The following is a 14142-nucleotide window of genomic DNA, read 5'->3' as shown; positions in this document are numbered from 1 at the left end:
ACCAGACCTCCTTGCCTGCCTCCTGAGAAATCTGTATGCAGGTCAAGAAGCAATGGTTAGAACCAGACACGGAACCACAGACTGGAAAGGACTGTGTCAAGGCTGTATATTGTCACCTTGCTTGTTTAACTTATATGAAGAGTACATCATGCGAAATGCCGGGCTGGATGAAGCACAAGCTGGAGTCAAGATTGCCAGGAGAAATATCAGTAACCTCAGATATGCAGATGACACTGCCCTTATTGCAAAAATCGAAGAGGAACTAAAGAGCCTCTTGATGAAGGTGAAAGAGGAGAGTGAAAAGGCTGGTTTAAAACTCAACATTCAAAAAATTAAGATCACGGCATCCAGTCCCATCACTTCATGGCAAATAGATGTGTCAGATTTCATTTTCTTGGGCTCCAAAATGAATGCGGACAGTGACTGCAGCCACAAAATTAAAAGACGCTTGCGCCTTAGAAGAATAACTATGACAAACCTAGACGGTGTGTTGAAAAGCAGAGACATCACTTCCTGACAAAGGTCTGTATTCATGTATGTCCACAGTCATGTATGGATATGAGAGTCGGACCACAAAGGAGGCTGAGTGCCAAAGAATTGATGCTTTTGAACTGTGGTGTTGGAGAAGACGTGAAGAGTCCCTTGGACAGCAAGGAGATCCAACCAGCTAATCCTAAAGGAAATCAACCCTGAATATTCATTGGAAGGCCTGATGCTGAAGCTGAAGCTCCGATCCTTTGGCCACGTGATGCAAGGAGCTGACTCATGGGAAAAGACCCTGATGCTGGGAAAGATTGAAGGCAGGAGGAGAAGGGGGCGACAGAGGATGAGATGGGACGACAGAGAGGATGGGATCTACCGAGGGCTTGTTGCCGTGGGGTGGAGTAGCTGAACTTAGAAAGGTAATTAGGAGTCTCCTGATTCACAGCTTTAACTTTTAATGCTTGTGTCAGAGCGTTCCAGTATCAACAGACCCATGTAGACAGCCTAGCAGAATTGTCTTTCAAAACTACCGAGCCCCAAACCTCCACACTGCATAGTGTGGGACATTTTTTTTTTAGAAGTTGCTTCACTCAAGGTAATTTCCTTATTAACAAACTTGTAACAGGTATGATAATATTTAACTTATATTAAACCTAGGTACAATGAAAATATTTTACTTAATGTTAATTATTCTAAGACATGTTTATATTAGATAGGTTAACAAACAAACATTAATATCAGGTATTTAATACTGAATATTTCCCAGTTCACATGAACCTGGAATTTATTGTTTAATTTAGAATTATTTGATTTGTAAGCTCTTTTCTTTAAGCCAATTAAATAGAGCTCATTTACAAATTAATCTCAAAAATATTATCCAGAGACAAAGACATACCAAGACATATTTAGACAGACACAACACAAGATCTAGCTTCATTTTCTAAGTTTAGTCATGAATTAGGTATTACAATATAAAATTTACTAGTTCATAAAAAAACAGTTGAAATAAAATTTTTAAAGGCTTTTCCCCATTTTCCCTCAGTCTCAGGGGTTAGAGATGGTCTGGATAAGTGTTCCTGAGAGAACAAGGCACAGAGAAAGAAAATCAAGTTCTAACAAAATGGCAGCAGGTCTAAACCAAATGGTGGCCAGACAAAGCAAAATGGCCATCAAAAATCACAACACAGAACACAGAGTTAAAACACACACATGTAAACCTGGCAGTCCTCGTCAGACACTCCCTTAAACACGAGAATACAGTCTCTCAGAAAACCTCCTATAGAGAGACAGCTTCAGATCCAAGTACTAACAAAGGAAAATATCTCAGGTCTTCAAAGATTTCAAAGGGAGGAAAGGAAGCCAGGTTGAAAGAAGAAGAGGGAGGAGGCGGGAGAGCGGGGCAAAAGGGGTGGCCTTACAGACATCTCCTGCCACCTACAGACACCCAGGCGTTACGGGACTTTACCCTGGGCCTCCGGAGAAGGGAGGACTGGAACTCGGCCCTACCAGCAATCAGACCAGACCAGAACCAGAATTCGAGTTCTCTGCCAAGAGGAGGTGATCAGTCTCCAATCATCATCTCGGGCTGAGGCCCTTCGACCAGATTCCTGCGTCCAGAATCGGGGGACTAGAAAAACAGGGAAGGAAGGGAAGGGTTAAGGAGAGGAAAGGGGAGAGGTCAATAAAGTCTCTTATTCCTTACCCAGTCAGGGCACTCTGGCCAGTTGTCTGCGTCAGGAGGAGACCAGGGACAAAAGGGTCCCAGTTGTGGCCGCTGGGTCTGGTCCATTGGCAGGCAAGCTGGCCCCTGAGTACCCCGAGTGGTCAGGATGTCAGTCTCAGCGAAGAAGAGTCCAGGTTAGTTTCCGGGTTGTCCTTAACCAGTCATTCTGACTCGGAGACCTTCCTGGTGGCGCATGCCTTGTTCAGCCAAGATGGATGTCAGAGAGAAGGATTCTGGGAGGTGGTCGGACATGTGTCTCCTTTTGACCTTTCCCGAATTCTTTCGGTTGGTGGTGGTTTATTAGTTCCATGTTCCTTAACAGGACCTCTTGTAAAACAACTCATGCAGATGGTTACTATGGTGCCTGGCCAGGGTGGGCAGTTTCGATCAGTATGCTTCCCCTAACACTTCTAGATTGACAGAAACACACCGTGCTAGCCATGTGACCTCGGGTCAGGCACCTCAGCTTTCCCTTCCTCAGCGTCGTCCTCTGTGCCCCGGGGTGCGCCTCCTTGCTAGAGTCCGTGTGGGGAGGCGCCTTACGCACGTCCCTCGCCAGCACGGAAGGGGTTGGCATCAGGTGTGGCCTGATAGGGTGGTGAAAGTGGGCCGTGGCTGTTAAGCCGGCAGTGAGGCTGCTGCAGCAGGGAGCAGGTGCTGCGTGCGGTCTGCACAGAAGGGGTTGGTGCATGTGTGTGTTAGGCGGTGCAGGGTTTACTTACGTAGCCAAGTGATCGTTGGTTTCAGTGATTAACCAACTTGGCAGTAGGTGTCAGAATCCTTTCCTAGTCTTTGGCCCAGGAATCCTGCAGTCACAATCTCCTGTTGCTGTGAAGACTAACCTGGGATGGGGGAAGCCCTGTAAACTGAGATGTCTTCATGTAGACACTACCAGAGGTACATCCTGGGGGAAAAGCCTTTGGTATTTAACAGCTGGTAAAAGCTAAGTATGTTAGCTTTTAACATGTCATCAGATGTTGTTTTGAAGGCCTGCCTGTCTCGTGTTTTGCGTTTATAGTATGTGAAATGGCAGAATATAAGCCTGGGAGTAGCCCGGGTGCAGCTGTATGCATGCGGCCGACTGCAGGGGAGCTGAGCTGGGAAGCACGGGGATTCGAGTTTCTGTGTGGGGTGACTGTGGACTCAGTAGGAGGTGATGGGGACCCTTGGAGAGTGTTTTTCCATTGCTGGTTTTCATTTGCTTAAATCGTTTAGCTTTTGAAAAAGATAATGTAACATTTATGTATTATGTTCAATTCTTAAAATAGTTGGTAGTAGTTCAGTTGCTCAGTTGTGTCTGACTCTTGCAACCCCGTGGACCCGCCAGGCTCATCTGTCCCTAGGAGTTTCCAGGCAAGAATACTGGAGTGGGTTGCCATTTCTTTTTCCAGGTGATATTACCGACCCAGGGATCGAACCCAGGTCTCCGGCATTGCAGGCGGATTCTTTACCGGCTGAGCCGCCACTAGTTAGCATGTTTTATTTTGAAACAAGATGCAGTTAAAGCAGTTGTAGCTCATAAATTCCAGTTGGAGCTATTTTTCCTAACTAGGAAGGGTTATTGTTCTCTTTGACCCCAGGGCACTGATCAAAGGGTTTCTGCTTTGTTCAGATGCCCAGGAAGGAGACATCCACCAGCTATCAGCCTGAAAATGCCCCTCGGAGCCCCGGGATGGGGGGGTTGTTGCTAAACGTAGGACTAAGAAGGTTGATCACCAAGCCTGACTCTTTTTACCTGTGCATTTGGATAGGGTTACTATCAGGGTCTCTAAGGAGTAAATGTCTTAGAACCCGCCTTTTATGGGTAGACAGTCGCCTGATGTGGAGCTAGTCTTGTCTTTATGTCTCTTGTGAGAGTGGGATCATCCTGAGTGTGTTACATGGTGCTTTCACACAAGCACTGCATCTTCAGTGTACAACTCGTAGATTCAGTCCCAGACGGTTTCAGTTTTGTGACAGAGGAAGTTCCTCAGCCTTTTTATGCCCATAGCGGTAGTACCTATTTTACAGAGTGGTTCTGAGTATTAAAAGACCATCCAAAATAGATGTGCCTTGCCAGGAAAAAAAAAAAAGACCATACGTAATAAAATTTTAAACTCATCACGTAAGTTGCAGTTTAAAAACAATATGAACACCAGTAAATGCTTTGAATTACTCTGAAATAATTGGCCTACCATAAATAAGTGTTCCTGTTTCTAAAACTTGCTATAAACACAAGTTAAAATTGATTAATTGTCATTATTCTGAAATCTGGTCGTTTTAGTGCGAACAAGAGAAATGTTTTATGAGCGAAATGTGCTTGCACTGAAACGCATATAGTTTGTATAATTTGCTGAGTTTCGACAAGTGTATGTATCCAGGTAACCAGTACCCCATTCAAGGTCTGGAACGTTCCCAGCGCCCCAGAGCATTCCCTCCCTGGGAGGTCCTCACCCTCATCTCAGAAAGTCACTGTTAGAAGAACGGGTTTGAAATGCTTTTGTTTGTGAATGTTTGTAGTAATGTTGTGGTAATGTTCATTCTTTTTTAATTTGTAGGAGATAAAGACATTCAGATGGCAGATAACAGGTAAGGCAGAGCGGACTCTGCTTGCTGGAGTGTACATTTTAGTTGGTGCGCTGGGGCCAGGTGTCATCAGGTGCTGCAGCTGACGGCTCTCGTTAGATAAGAAAAATGGCCCGTGTTGTCTGTCTTGAAACTTTGTGGAGACTAATACTTTTAAATATACGATTTTAGTTTTTCAGATGGGGTTCCTTCAGATTCCTTGGAAGCTGCTAAAAATGCAAGTAATACAGGTTAGTGCTGCGTGTGGGAGGGTGAGCCTCTGGCGAACTTGCATGCAGAGTGGGGGCTCTTACTCTTGAACCTTTTAGTAAAATAGAACAAGGAATTCAAGTTCTGGGTTATTGTACTTCAGAGGCTTTAGCGGAGTTAGAATGATTAAAATGAAGGCCAGCGCTTCATTCAGACCTGGCAGAAGTCAGGTGACCAGCAGGCACCTCAGGCTGACGGGGGAAGCCTGCGTCCGCCAGTCTCTCCACTGACAGGGACCTTGTAGTCACCAAGCTGTCAGACACCTCGTTCTGTGGGCCTCTTGCGTACCCTGAGACGCTCGCATGGGGATTCGGACAGCACTGATGGTCCTAGCTGGATCGGGGATGACCTTGGTGGGCAGCAGAGGGTGTTCTCCTGCTTCTGTCAATCTGACTGACAGATAACATCCGTAAAGAAGCACTTCCCGTTGTCCCTTTCTAACATTATGTAGACTCACGGGTTTGCTTTTTGTTCTGTGTTCTATTATTTGCCATCATTATTCTTTTTGGGGTGCAGGTTGTCCCATGTGGCCTGTGGAGGCCCCTTAGAGCTGGCCTCCGTGCCCCTTTGCTTCGTCTCCATCCGTTTTGGGTCCTCTCTGCCATTGTGGCACAGGGGATGTTCCACTGTCTGTTGAGCTTTCCTTGCCCCAGACCTGAAGTCCACATTTATGCCAGGAGCCCTGTGTCTTTTAGTGGGGACAGAGATTTAGAAACCAGAACATATGTGCTGTCGGTTTATAGGCCTTTCGGCGGCTGGAGCCAGAGCTGTGCGTCTGTGTGTTCAGTATTTACGTGCTGTGCGTGTGTACAGTTCTACAGACACACAGTCACATCTGTGTCATATACGTGCACAGTGCTTCACGTTAGCCACTGTCCTTGTAGTTAAATGTTAAAAGAGAGTGCCTGCTGTCGTATTCAGCTTGCTCTCGTCACCGTCTTACAGAAGGGTGGGCAGTGCTCTGGGTCTGTGCTTCCTCTCGAGTCAGGTGAGGACGCGGACTCTGGGTTTCTGTAATGTCGCTGAGGGCTGGTTGGTTCAGGGCAGAGCGTGTGTCATGAGCCAGGGCTGTGCCGGTTCTCAGGAGGGCTGATGGCCCTCAGGGTCCTCTGTTCACTGGGGGTCAGCACAGCGTGTGTGTGACTGGTGACCATGTCCTCGCTGGGAGGTGGGGGCTTCCATCGCTCAGGCGAGGGCAGGACCCTCGGGCGCCCTGTGTACGTTCGTAACCGCCCACTTGGTGACTGACGTAGGTTATGCCTTTAAAACCCTTTAAAAATAAGTGTTTTGACACTTTTCACTTTGTCACAGCTCTGTGTGCCGTGGTATTTTGTTGTTTAGTTGCTCGGTTGTGACCCCATGGACTGTAACCTGCCAGGCTCTTCTGTCCATGGGATTTCCCAGGCAAGAATACTGGAGTGGGTAGCCATTTCCTTCTCCAAAAAATAATTATTTTTGAAAAAAATGTTTTTTACTGTTGACTGTTGTGTGGTGGGTGTATGTTATGTTTTTTTGGCTTTGTCTTTTTTTTAACTCTCAACAGAAAAGCTCACAGATCAGGTAATGCAGAATCCTCAAGTTTTGGCAGCTTTGCAGGAACGACTTGACAACGTCTCCCACACTCCTTCAAGCTACATCGAGACGTAAGTATGCCCTGAACGAGACTTGATGCAACTTTAAGAAACAAAGAAAGAAAACGCTTTGGGTTCTTAAGATTAACAAGTATGCTTTCATTCAGTAGACCTTGCCTGCTGTGAGAGCAGGCCCTGGGGCTCCAGAGACGAGCGCAGGTTAAAGCCTGGCAGAGGACGCAGGCCTGTGGTGAAGGTGGTGTGGCGGGTCGGGCTCCCTGGGCCGTCCTGGAGCCTTGAGAGGACTTCACCTGTGCAGGAAGGGCCGGAGGGGGGCCCAGGGAGCCCGTGCTGCCTGCTCGGCCCCGCCAGCCTGTGGCGCCAGGCCTGCTCACTTGGGCAAGCCCTGTCCCGGGCGTGTGAGGACGCCCGCGCTTGGGGCCTTTGGACGGCCTTCGCAGGGCACGGCTGGGCCTCAGTGTGTCCACCGTCTCCACGGGCGCCCCCGCACAGAACGGGGTGATGTCACAGGCAGGGCACGCTGGGGGTCTGCTCTGCCCAGAGAGAGGGTGTTCCGGGAGATGAGCTCGAGGGAGGGGTTCTGTGAGGGGCTGCAGACTGGATCGGTGTGTGTGGTGGTAGGCGGTGACCTGGGGTGAGCTGGGGAAACGAGCGAGAACGTTGGTTTCTCCTTTCCCGCTGCAGACCCTGGGCGCGTGGGGGCGCTGGCTGAGAGGAGACGGGAGCGGCAGGCGGTCCGTGGGGTGGAACTAGCCCCGTGTTGCGCGCTGTGTGTGAGGTGCCTGTCGTGGGGACAAGGCTGCGCGGGTGCTGCCACTGTTTGGAGGCCAGCTGGGAACCATGTCGAGTCCAGTTGGCTTGAGCCCCGTGTTGTTCTGATTTGAAGAGTACGAAGTTAACCTCTAAGTTGCGTAATTAGTGTGGAAGAGAAGCGCAGGTGTTGATGTGTTCAGTGCCATAAATTCCTGCCCTGCCTTCTCCGGGCATCTTGCTCAGTTTCTGTGGTTGGGAGCCTGGGGTGCACCACCTCTGTCCACACTGCACTTGCCTGGTTGTCCCAAGATGGGGCCTCTGTGATCGAGGCTGTCCCAGGACACTAGGCCGTCCATATCTGCAGATTCAGCCAACGGAGGATCAAACATTGGGGGACAGAATTTTTCCAGGAAGTTGCAGAAAGGAGAACTATTTACATAGCATTCACGTTGTATTTACAGTATATTGAAGGACATGCTGAGGTTATATGTGTGCACACGCTGCCCTCTTATACATAAGGGACTTGAGTGGGTTTTGACGGCCATGGTCCCGGCCCCCTGGACGGCCGCACCTTCTGAGCAGTGCCGTGTTGAGAGCTGCGGGCGCTGTGTCCTCCTAGCCTGATGCCTGCCCCCCCCCCCGGAGGAGGACTCCAGGCGGGACCCAGGCCCTAAGCAGGGGCTGTGTGCATCTTTGAAGGCCCAGGAGTCTGCTGTTTTTTCCAGGTTGTGACTCAGGGCTTTGGGTTAAATACATGATTTTGATGGATTTACAGTGTTTTTTTCCCCCTCTTATGATTTATAACAGTAAGGCACCCAAATGAAGCTACTTCTTAGAAGGTAAAGAGTGCCGAAGGGCTGAGGCGCCCGTCGCGCTCTGGCTCAGCACGACGCCTGTTGTCTCTGGTTTCTCCTTTGCTGTGCTGGTAGGAGCACTGATTCTTTGGGAACACGTTGTACACCGGCCCTGTTTTCATCCTGTTCATCTTGTCCCTGTTCCCAGTCTTTAACTTTGACATCAGCGGTCATCCAGTCCATAAATATTTGGTTGTTTTCTTAGACTAAATTCTGAGGAGAAGTTGAGACAAAGGATATTTTCAAGGTTCTCATTTGTCCTTAAGAAAAATGGGTCAGTAAGAGGGCCTCTGCCCTCAGCTTCATCAAACCTGGGAATTTTTTTTTTTTAATTGCCAATTTGATAAAAGATAGCAGTTTTGTTTTGTTTTACTTTCCATTTTATTGTTAGTTTATCTTCTGCCGTGTGCAGGCTTCCTTGAGTTGCGGGCAGCGGGGCTTCTCCTGCTCAGGAGCAGGTTCGGTAGTTGTGGCACACGGACTAGGCTGCCAGTGGCATGTGCGATCTTCCCAGACCGGGGATCGAACCTGTGTCCCCAGTATTGGAAGGTAGGGTCTTACCCACTGAACCATCAGGGAAGTCCAAGACAGCAATTCTTTTACATTTAAATTCTTTTGGATATTTTGTGAGATTGGGCCTTTCTGCCGTGTTTGATTATTTGTGTTAGGTTGGCAAAAGAAATTTCGACTTCTTCCTGTAAGATGGTTCTGGAAGTGATGGTGGTTGTCCAGTCGCTCAGCTGTGTCTGACTCTTCAGCCCCATGGACTGCAGCACTCCAGGTTTCTATGATCTTTACCATCTCCCGGGGCTTGCTCAAACTCACGTCTATCAAGTCGGTGACGCCATCCAGCCGTCTCATCCTCTGTCCGCCCTCTTCTCTTCCTGCCTTCAGTCTTTTCCAGCATCAAAGTCTTCTCTAGTGAGTTGGTTCTTACATCAGGTCGGCTAAGTATTGGAGTTTCAGCTTCAGCATCAGTCCTTTCAATGAATATTCAGGGTTGATTTCCTTTAGGATTGACTAGTTTGATCTCCTTGCAGTCCAAGGGACTCTCAAGAGTCTTCTCCAACACCACAGTTCAAAAGCATCAATTCTTTGGTGCTCAGCCTTCTTTATGGTCCAGCTCTCACATCCGTACATGACTGCTGGAAAAACCATAGCTTTGACTAGATGGACCTTTGTGAGCAAAGTAATGTCTCCGTTTTTTAATACTTGTCATAGGTTTCCTTCCAAAGAGCAAGCGTCTTTTAATTTCATGGCTACATCACCGTCCACAATGATTTTGGAGCCCAAGAAAAAAAAGCCTGTGACTGTTTCCGTTGTTTCCCCATCTGTTTGCTATGAAGTGATGGGACCAGTTGTCATGATCTTAGTTTTTGAACATTGAGTTTTAAGGCAGCTTTTTCACTTTTCTCTTTCACCTTCATCAAGAGGCTCTTTAGTTCCTCTTCGATTTCTGCCACAAGGGTGGTGTCATCGGCATATCTGAGGTTATTGATATTTCTCCCGGCAATCTTGATTCCAGCTTGAGATTCATCCAGCCCGGAATTTCGCATGATGTACTCTGCATATAAGTTAAATAAGCAGGGTGACAATATATGGCCTTGACGTACCCCTTTCCCAATTTGGAACCAGTCCGTTGTTCTTTGTCTGGTTCTAACTGTTGCTTTTTGATCTGCATACAGATATCTCAGGAGGCAGGTCAGGCGGACTGGTATTACCATCTCTTCAACAATTTTCCAGTTTGTTGTGATCCACACAGTCAAAGGCTTGGGCGTAGTCAATAAAGTAGAAGTAGATGTTTTTCTGGAACTCTCTTGGTTTTTCACGGATCTAGCAGATGTTGGTAGTTTGATCTCTTCTTCTGCCTTTTCTAAATCCAGCTTGAACATCTGGAAGTTCTTGGTTCATGTACTGTTGAAGCCTGGCTTGGAGAATTTTGAGCATTACTTTGCTAGCATGTGAGATGAGTGCATTTGTGTGGTAGTTTGAACGTTGTTTGTCAGAGACAAAAAAGGATTTGTGCAATATATGGAGAGGGTGCTGTGACTGATCAAAGTATCAAAAGTGGTTTCATGCTGAGGTTTCTTGCTGGATGACGCTCCAAGGTCGGGTAGACTAGTTGAAATTGATGGTGATCAAATTGAGACGTTAACTGACGGCAGTCAGCGTTACCGTCTGCAGGAGGCAGCCTGTATCCGAGTGTCCACATCAGGCACTGACAATCATTCACACAAGTTGGTTACGTTAATCACTTTGATATTTAGGCTCCACGTAAGTTAAGTGAAAAAAACCTCGACATGTGATTCTCTCCTTAAATTAAATGGGCTTCCCTTGTAGCTCAGTCAATAAAGAATCTGCCTGTAGTACAGGAGACCTGGGTTTGATCCCTAGATTGGGAAGATCCCCTGGAGAAGGAAATGGCAACCCACTTCAGTATCTTTGCCTGGAAAATCTCATGGACAGAGGAGCCTGGTGGTCTGCAATCCATGGGGTTGCAAAGAGTTGGGCACGACTGAGCAACTAACACTTCCTTACCTTACTCTACCTAAATGTGATGAGAACGTTTTGTTTTTAAAATAAATTGTGACGGGAGATGAAAAGTGGATAGTGTACAAGAATGTGGAATGGAAGAGATCATAGGGCAAGTGAAATGACCCCTCACCAGCCCCACCACAGACCAGCCTTCACCCAGAGGAGGTGACACAGTGTGTATGGAGGATGGAGAGGCGTCCTGCGTCACGAGCGCCTTCCGGAAGACCGAGCGGTTAATCCCAACAAGCACTGCGCCTACGAGCGCCTTCCGGAAGACCGAGCAGTTAATTCCCACCAGTACTGCGCCTACGAGCGCCTTCCGGAAGACCGAGCAGTTAATTCCCACCAGTACTGCACCTACGAGCGCCTTCCGGAAGACCGAGCAGTTAATCCCAACAAGCACTGCGCCTACGAGCGCCTTCCAGAAGACCGAGCAGTTAATTCCAACAAGCACTGTGCCTACGAGCGCCTTCCGGAAGACCGAGCAGTTAATTCCAACCAGTACTGCGCCTACGAGCGCCTTCCGGAAGACCGAGCAGTTAATCCCAACAAGCACTGCGCCTACGAGCGCCTTCCGGAAGACCGAGCAGTTAATTCCAACAAGCACTGCGCCTACGAGCGCCTTCCGGAAGACCGAGCAGTTAATTCCAACCAGTACTGCGCTTACGAGCGCCTTCCGAAGACCGAGCAGTTAATTCCAACAAGCACTGCGCCTACGAGCGCCTTCCGGAAGACCGAGCAGTTAATTCCAACAAGCACTGCGCCTACGAGCGCCTTCCGGAAGACCGAGCAGTTAATTCCAACAAGCACTGCGCCTACGAGCGCCTTCCGGAAGACCGAGCAGTTAATCCCAACCAGTACTGCGCCTACGAGCGCCTTCCGGAAGACCGAGCAGTTAATCCCAACAAGCACTGCGCCTACGAGCGCCTTCCGGAAGACCGAGCAGTTAATTCCAACCAGTACTGCGCCTACGAGCGCCTTCCGGAAGACCGAGCAGTTAATTCCAACCAGTACTGCGCCTACGAGCGCCTTCCGGAAGACCGAGCAGTTAATTCCAACCAGTACTGCGCCCACTTGGTGGTGCTGTTAAGTCACTTCAGTCGTGTCCGACCCCAAAGACCGCAGCCCACCAGGCTCCCCCACCCCTGGAACTCTCCAGGCAGGAACACTGGAGCGGGTTGCCATTGCCTTCTCCCAGTTAGACCAGCTGAAAGCAGCATTCGACTGACAGCGTCCGGGGTTAGTCACCAGTGAGCACGTGCTCCTTCGTCAGGATAGTGTAAGACCGTGTGTTTCTTTGACGACCAGGCAAAGGCTCAGCTAGGAAGTTCTGGTTCATCCGCCATATTCACCAGACCTTGCACCTTCCAATTTCCACTTATTTTGGTCTTTACGAAATTATTTTAATGGAAAAAAATTTCACTTCCCTGGAAGACTGTAAAAGGCACTTGGAACAGTTCTTTTGGCTCAAAAAGATAAAAAGCAGCTTTTCTGGTGGCACAGTCATAAAGAATCTGCTTGCCAAAGCAGGAGATACAGGTTTGATCCCTGATCCGGGAAGATCCCACACGCCTCGGAGCAGCTAAGCCCACATGACCCAGCTCTCAAGCCTGTGCTCCAGAGCCCAGTAGCCTCGACTCCTGAGTCCTGACGCTGCAACTGCTGAAGCCTGCGCTCAGCAATAGAAGCCCCTGACCTGAGGGGCCAACTAGAGAGCAGCACCTGCTCGCCAGCCAGAGAAGATTCAGTGCAGCAACAGAGAGGCAGCAGAGCCAGTGAATAAATAAATGGAGTTATGAGGTTGCCTGAAAAATGGCAGAAGGTAGCAGAACAAAACACTGAATATGTTGTTCAATGAAATTTTTGATGAAAATGAAAAATGGCTTTTATATTTACTTAAAAAGCAACAGTTAGAACTGAACATGGAACAACAAACTGGTTCCAAATAGGGAAAGGAGTATGTCAAGGCTGTATATTGTCACCCTGCTTATTTAATTTATATGCAGAGTACATCATGAGAAACGCTGGGCTGGAAGAAGCACAAGCTGGAATCAAGATTGCCGGGAGAAATATCAATAACCTCAGATATGCAGATAACACCACCCTTATGGCATAAAGTGAAGAGGAACTAAGAAGCCTCTTGATGAAAGTGAAAGAGGAGAGTGAAAAAGTTGGCTTAAAACTCAACATTTAGAAAACGAAGATCATGGCATCTGGTCCCATCACTTCATGGGAAATACCATGGGGAAACAGTGGAAACAGTGTCAGAGTTTATTTTTTGGGTCTCCAAAATCACTGCAGATAGTGACTGCAGCCATGAAATTAAAAGACGCTTTGCTCCTTGGAAGGAAAGTTATGACCAACCTAGATAGCATATTGAAAAGCAGAGACATTACTTTGCCAACAAAGGTCCGTCTAGTCAAGGCTATGGTTTTTCCTGTGGTCATGTGTGGATGTGAGAGTTGGACTGTGAAGAAAGCTGAGCGCTGAAGAATTGATGCTTTTGAACTGTGGTGTTGGAGAAGACTCTTGAGAGTCCCTTGGACTGCAAGGAGATCCAACCAGTCCATTCTGAAGATCAGTCCTGGGTGTTCTTTGGAAGGAATAATGCTGAAGCTGAAACTCCACTACTTTGGCCACCTCACGTGAAGAGTTGACTCATTGGAAAAGACTCTGATGCTGGGAGGGATTGGGGGCAGGAGGAGAAGGGGACGACAGAGGATGAGATGGCTGGATGGCATCACTGACTCGATGGACGTGAGTCTGAGTGAACTCCGGGAGTTGGTGATGGACAGGGAAGCCTGGTGTGCTGGGATTCATGGGGTTGCAAAGAGTCGGACACCACAGCGACTGAACTGAACTGAAAAAGCAATGGAACTTTTTGGTCAGTCCAGTATTTTTTGTGAATTATCTTTTCAGCTTCCTCTTCCCCTACCACCCTGCTCTTGGTGGGGGTGGGTGTTTGTTTTTTTTTTTTTTTTTTTATGTTATACATCATTTTATTGCACATTTCTCATTTTATGTGATAATATTTGCTGTTTATATTTATTTTAGACTATGGAAATGATGTAAGACAAAAAACAAATTTGAGTGATTTTCTTATTCAAGTTCAAGATGGATAGTTAACAGGGGAGACAACTCATAACATCAACATCACCTCTGGCCCAGGAACTGCTAATGAATGTACAGTGCAGTGGTGGTTCAAGAAGTTTTGCAAAGGAGACGAGAGCCTTTAGATGAGGAGAGTAGTGGCCGGTCATCAGTAGCTGACAACGACCAACTGAGAGCAATCGTCGAGGCTCATCCTCTTAAAACTGCGTGAGAAGTTGCCGAAGAGCTCAACGCCAACCGTTCTAGTCGTTTGACATTTGAAGCAAACTTGTTTGTT

General features: G+C 47.8%; 1 protein-coding gene across 3 annotated transcripts in view; it reads left to right on the top strand.

The window, feature by feature from the left end:
• The window catches only part of NAP1L4 (nucleosome assembly protein 1 like 4), a 53527-nt gene that overhangs the window by 14334 nt on the left and 25051 nt on the right, over window positions 1-14142 (top strand). For all 3 annotated transcript variants that reach the window (XM_070359909.1, XM_070359907.1, XM_070359908.1), the window contains exons 2-4: window positions 4744-4774; window positions 4943-5001; window positions 6564-6663. In XM_070359909.1, the coding sequence (XP_070216010.1) occupies window positions 4761-4774; window positions 4943-5001; window positions 6564-6663 (173 nt within the window). In that variant the 5' untranslated portion in view covers window positions 4744-4760. The remainder of the gene's footprint in view (window positions 1-4743; window positions 4775-4942; window positions 5002-6563; window positions 6664-14142) is intronic.

Source organism: Bos mutus, chromosome 22, assembly GCF_027580195.1.
Source record: "Bos mutus isolate GX-2022 chromosome 22, NWIPB_WYAK_1.1, whole genome shotgun sequence".
Lineage (NCBI taxonomy): Eukaryota > Metazoa > Chordata > Mammalia > Artiodactyla > Bovidae > Bos > Bos mutus.
Note: the sequence above shows the minus strand (reverse complement) of the source record. Positions and strands in the feature narration are given on the sequence as shown.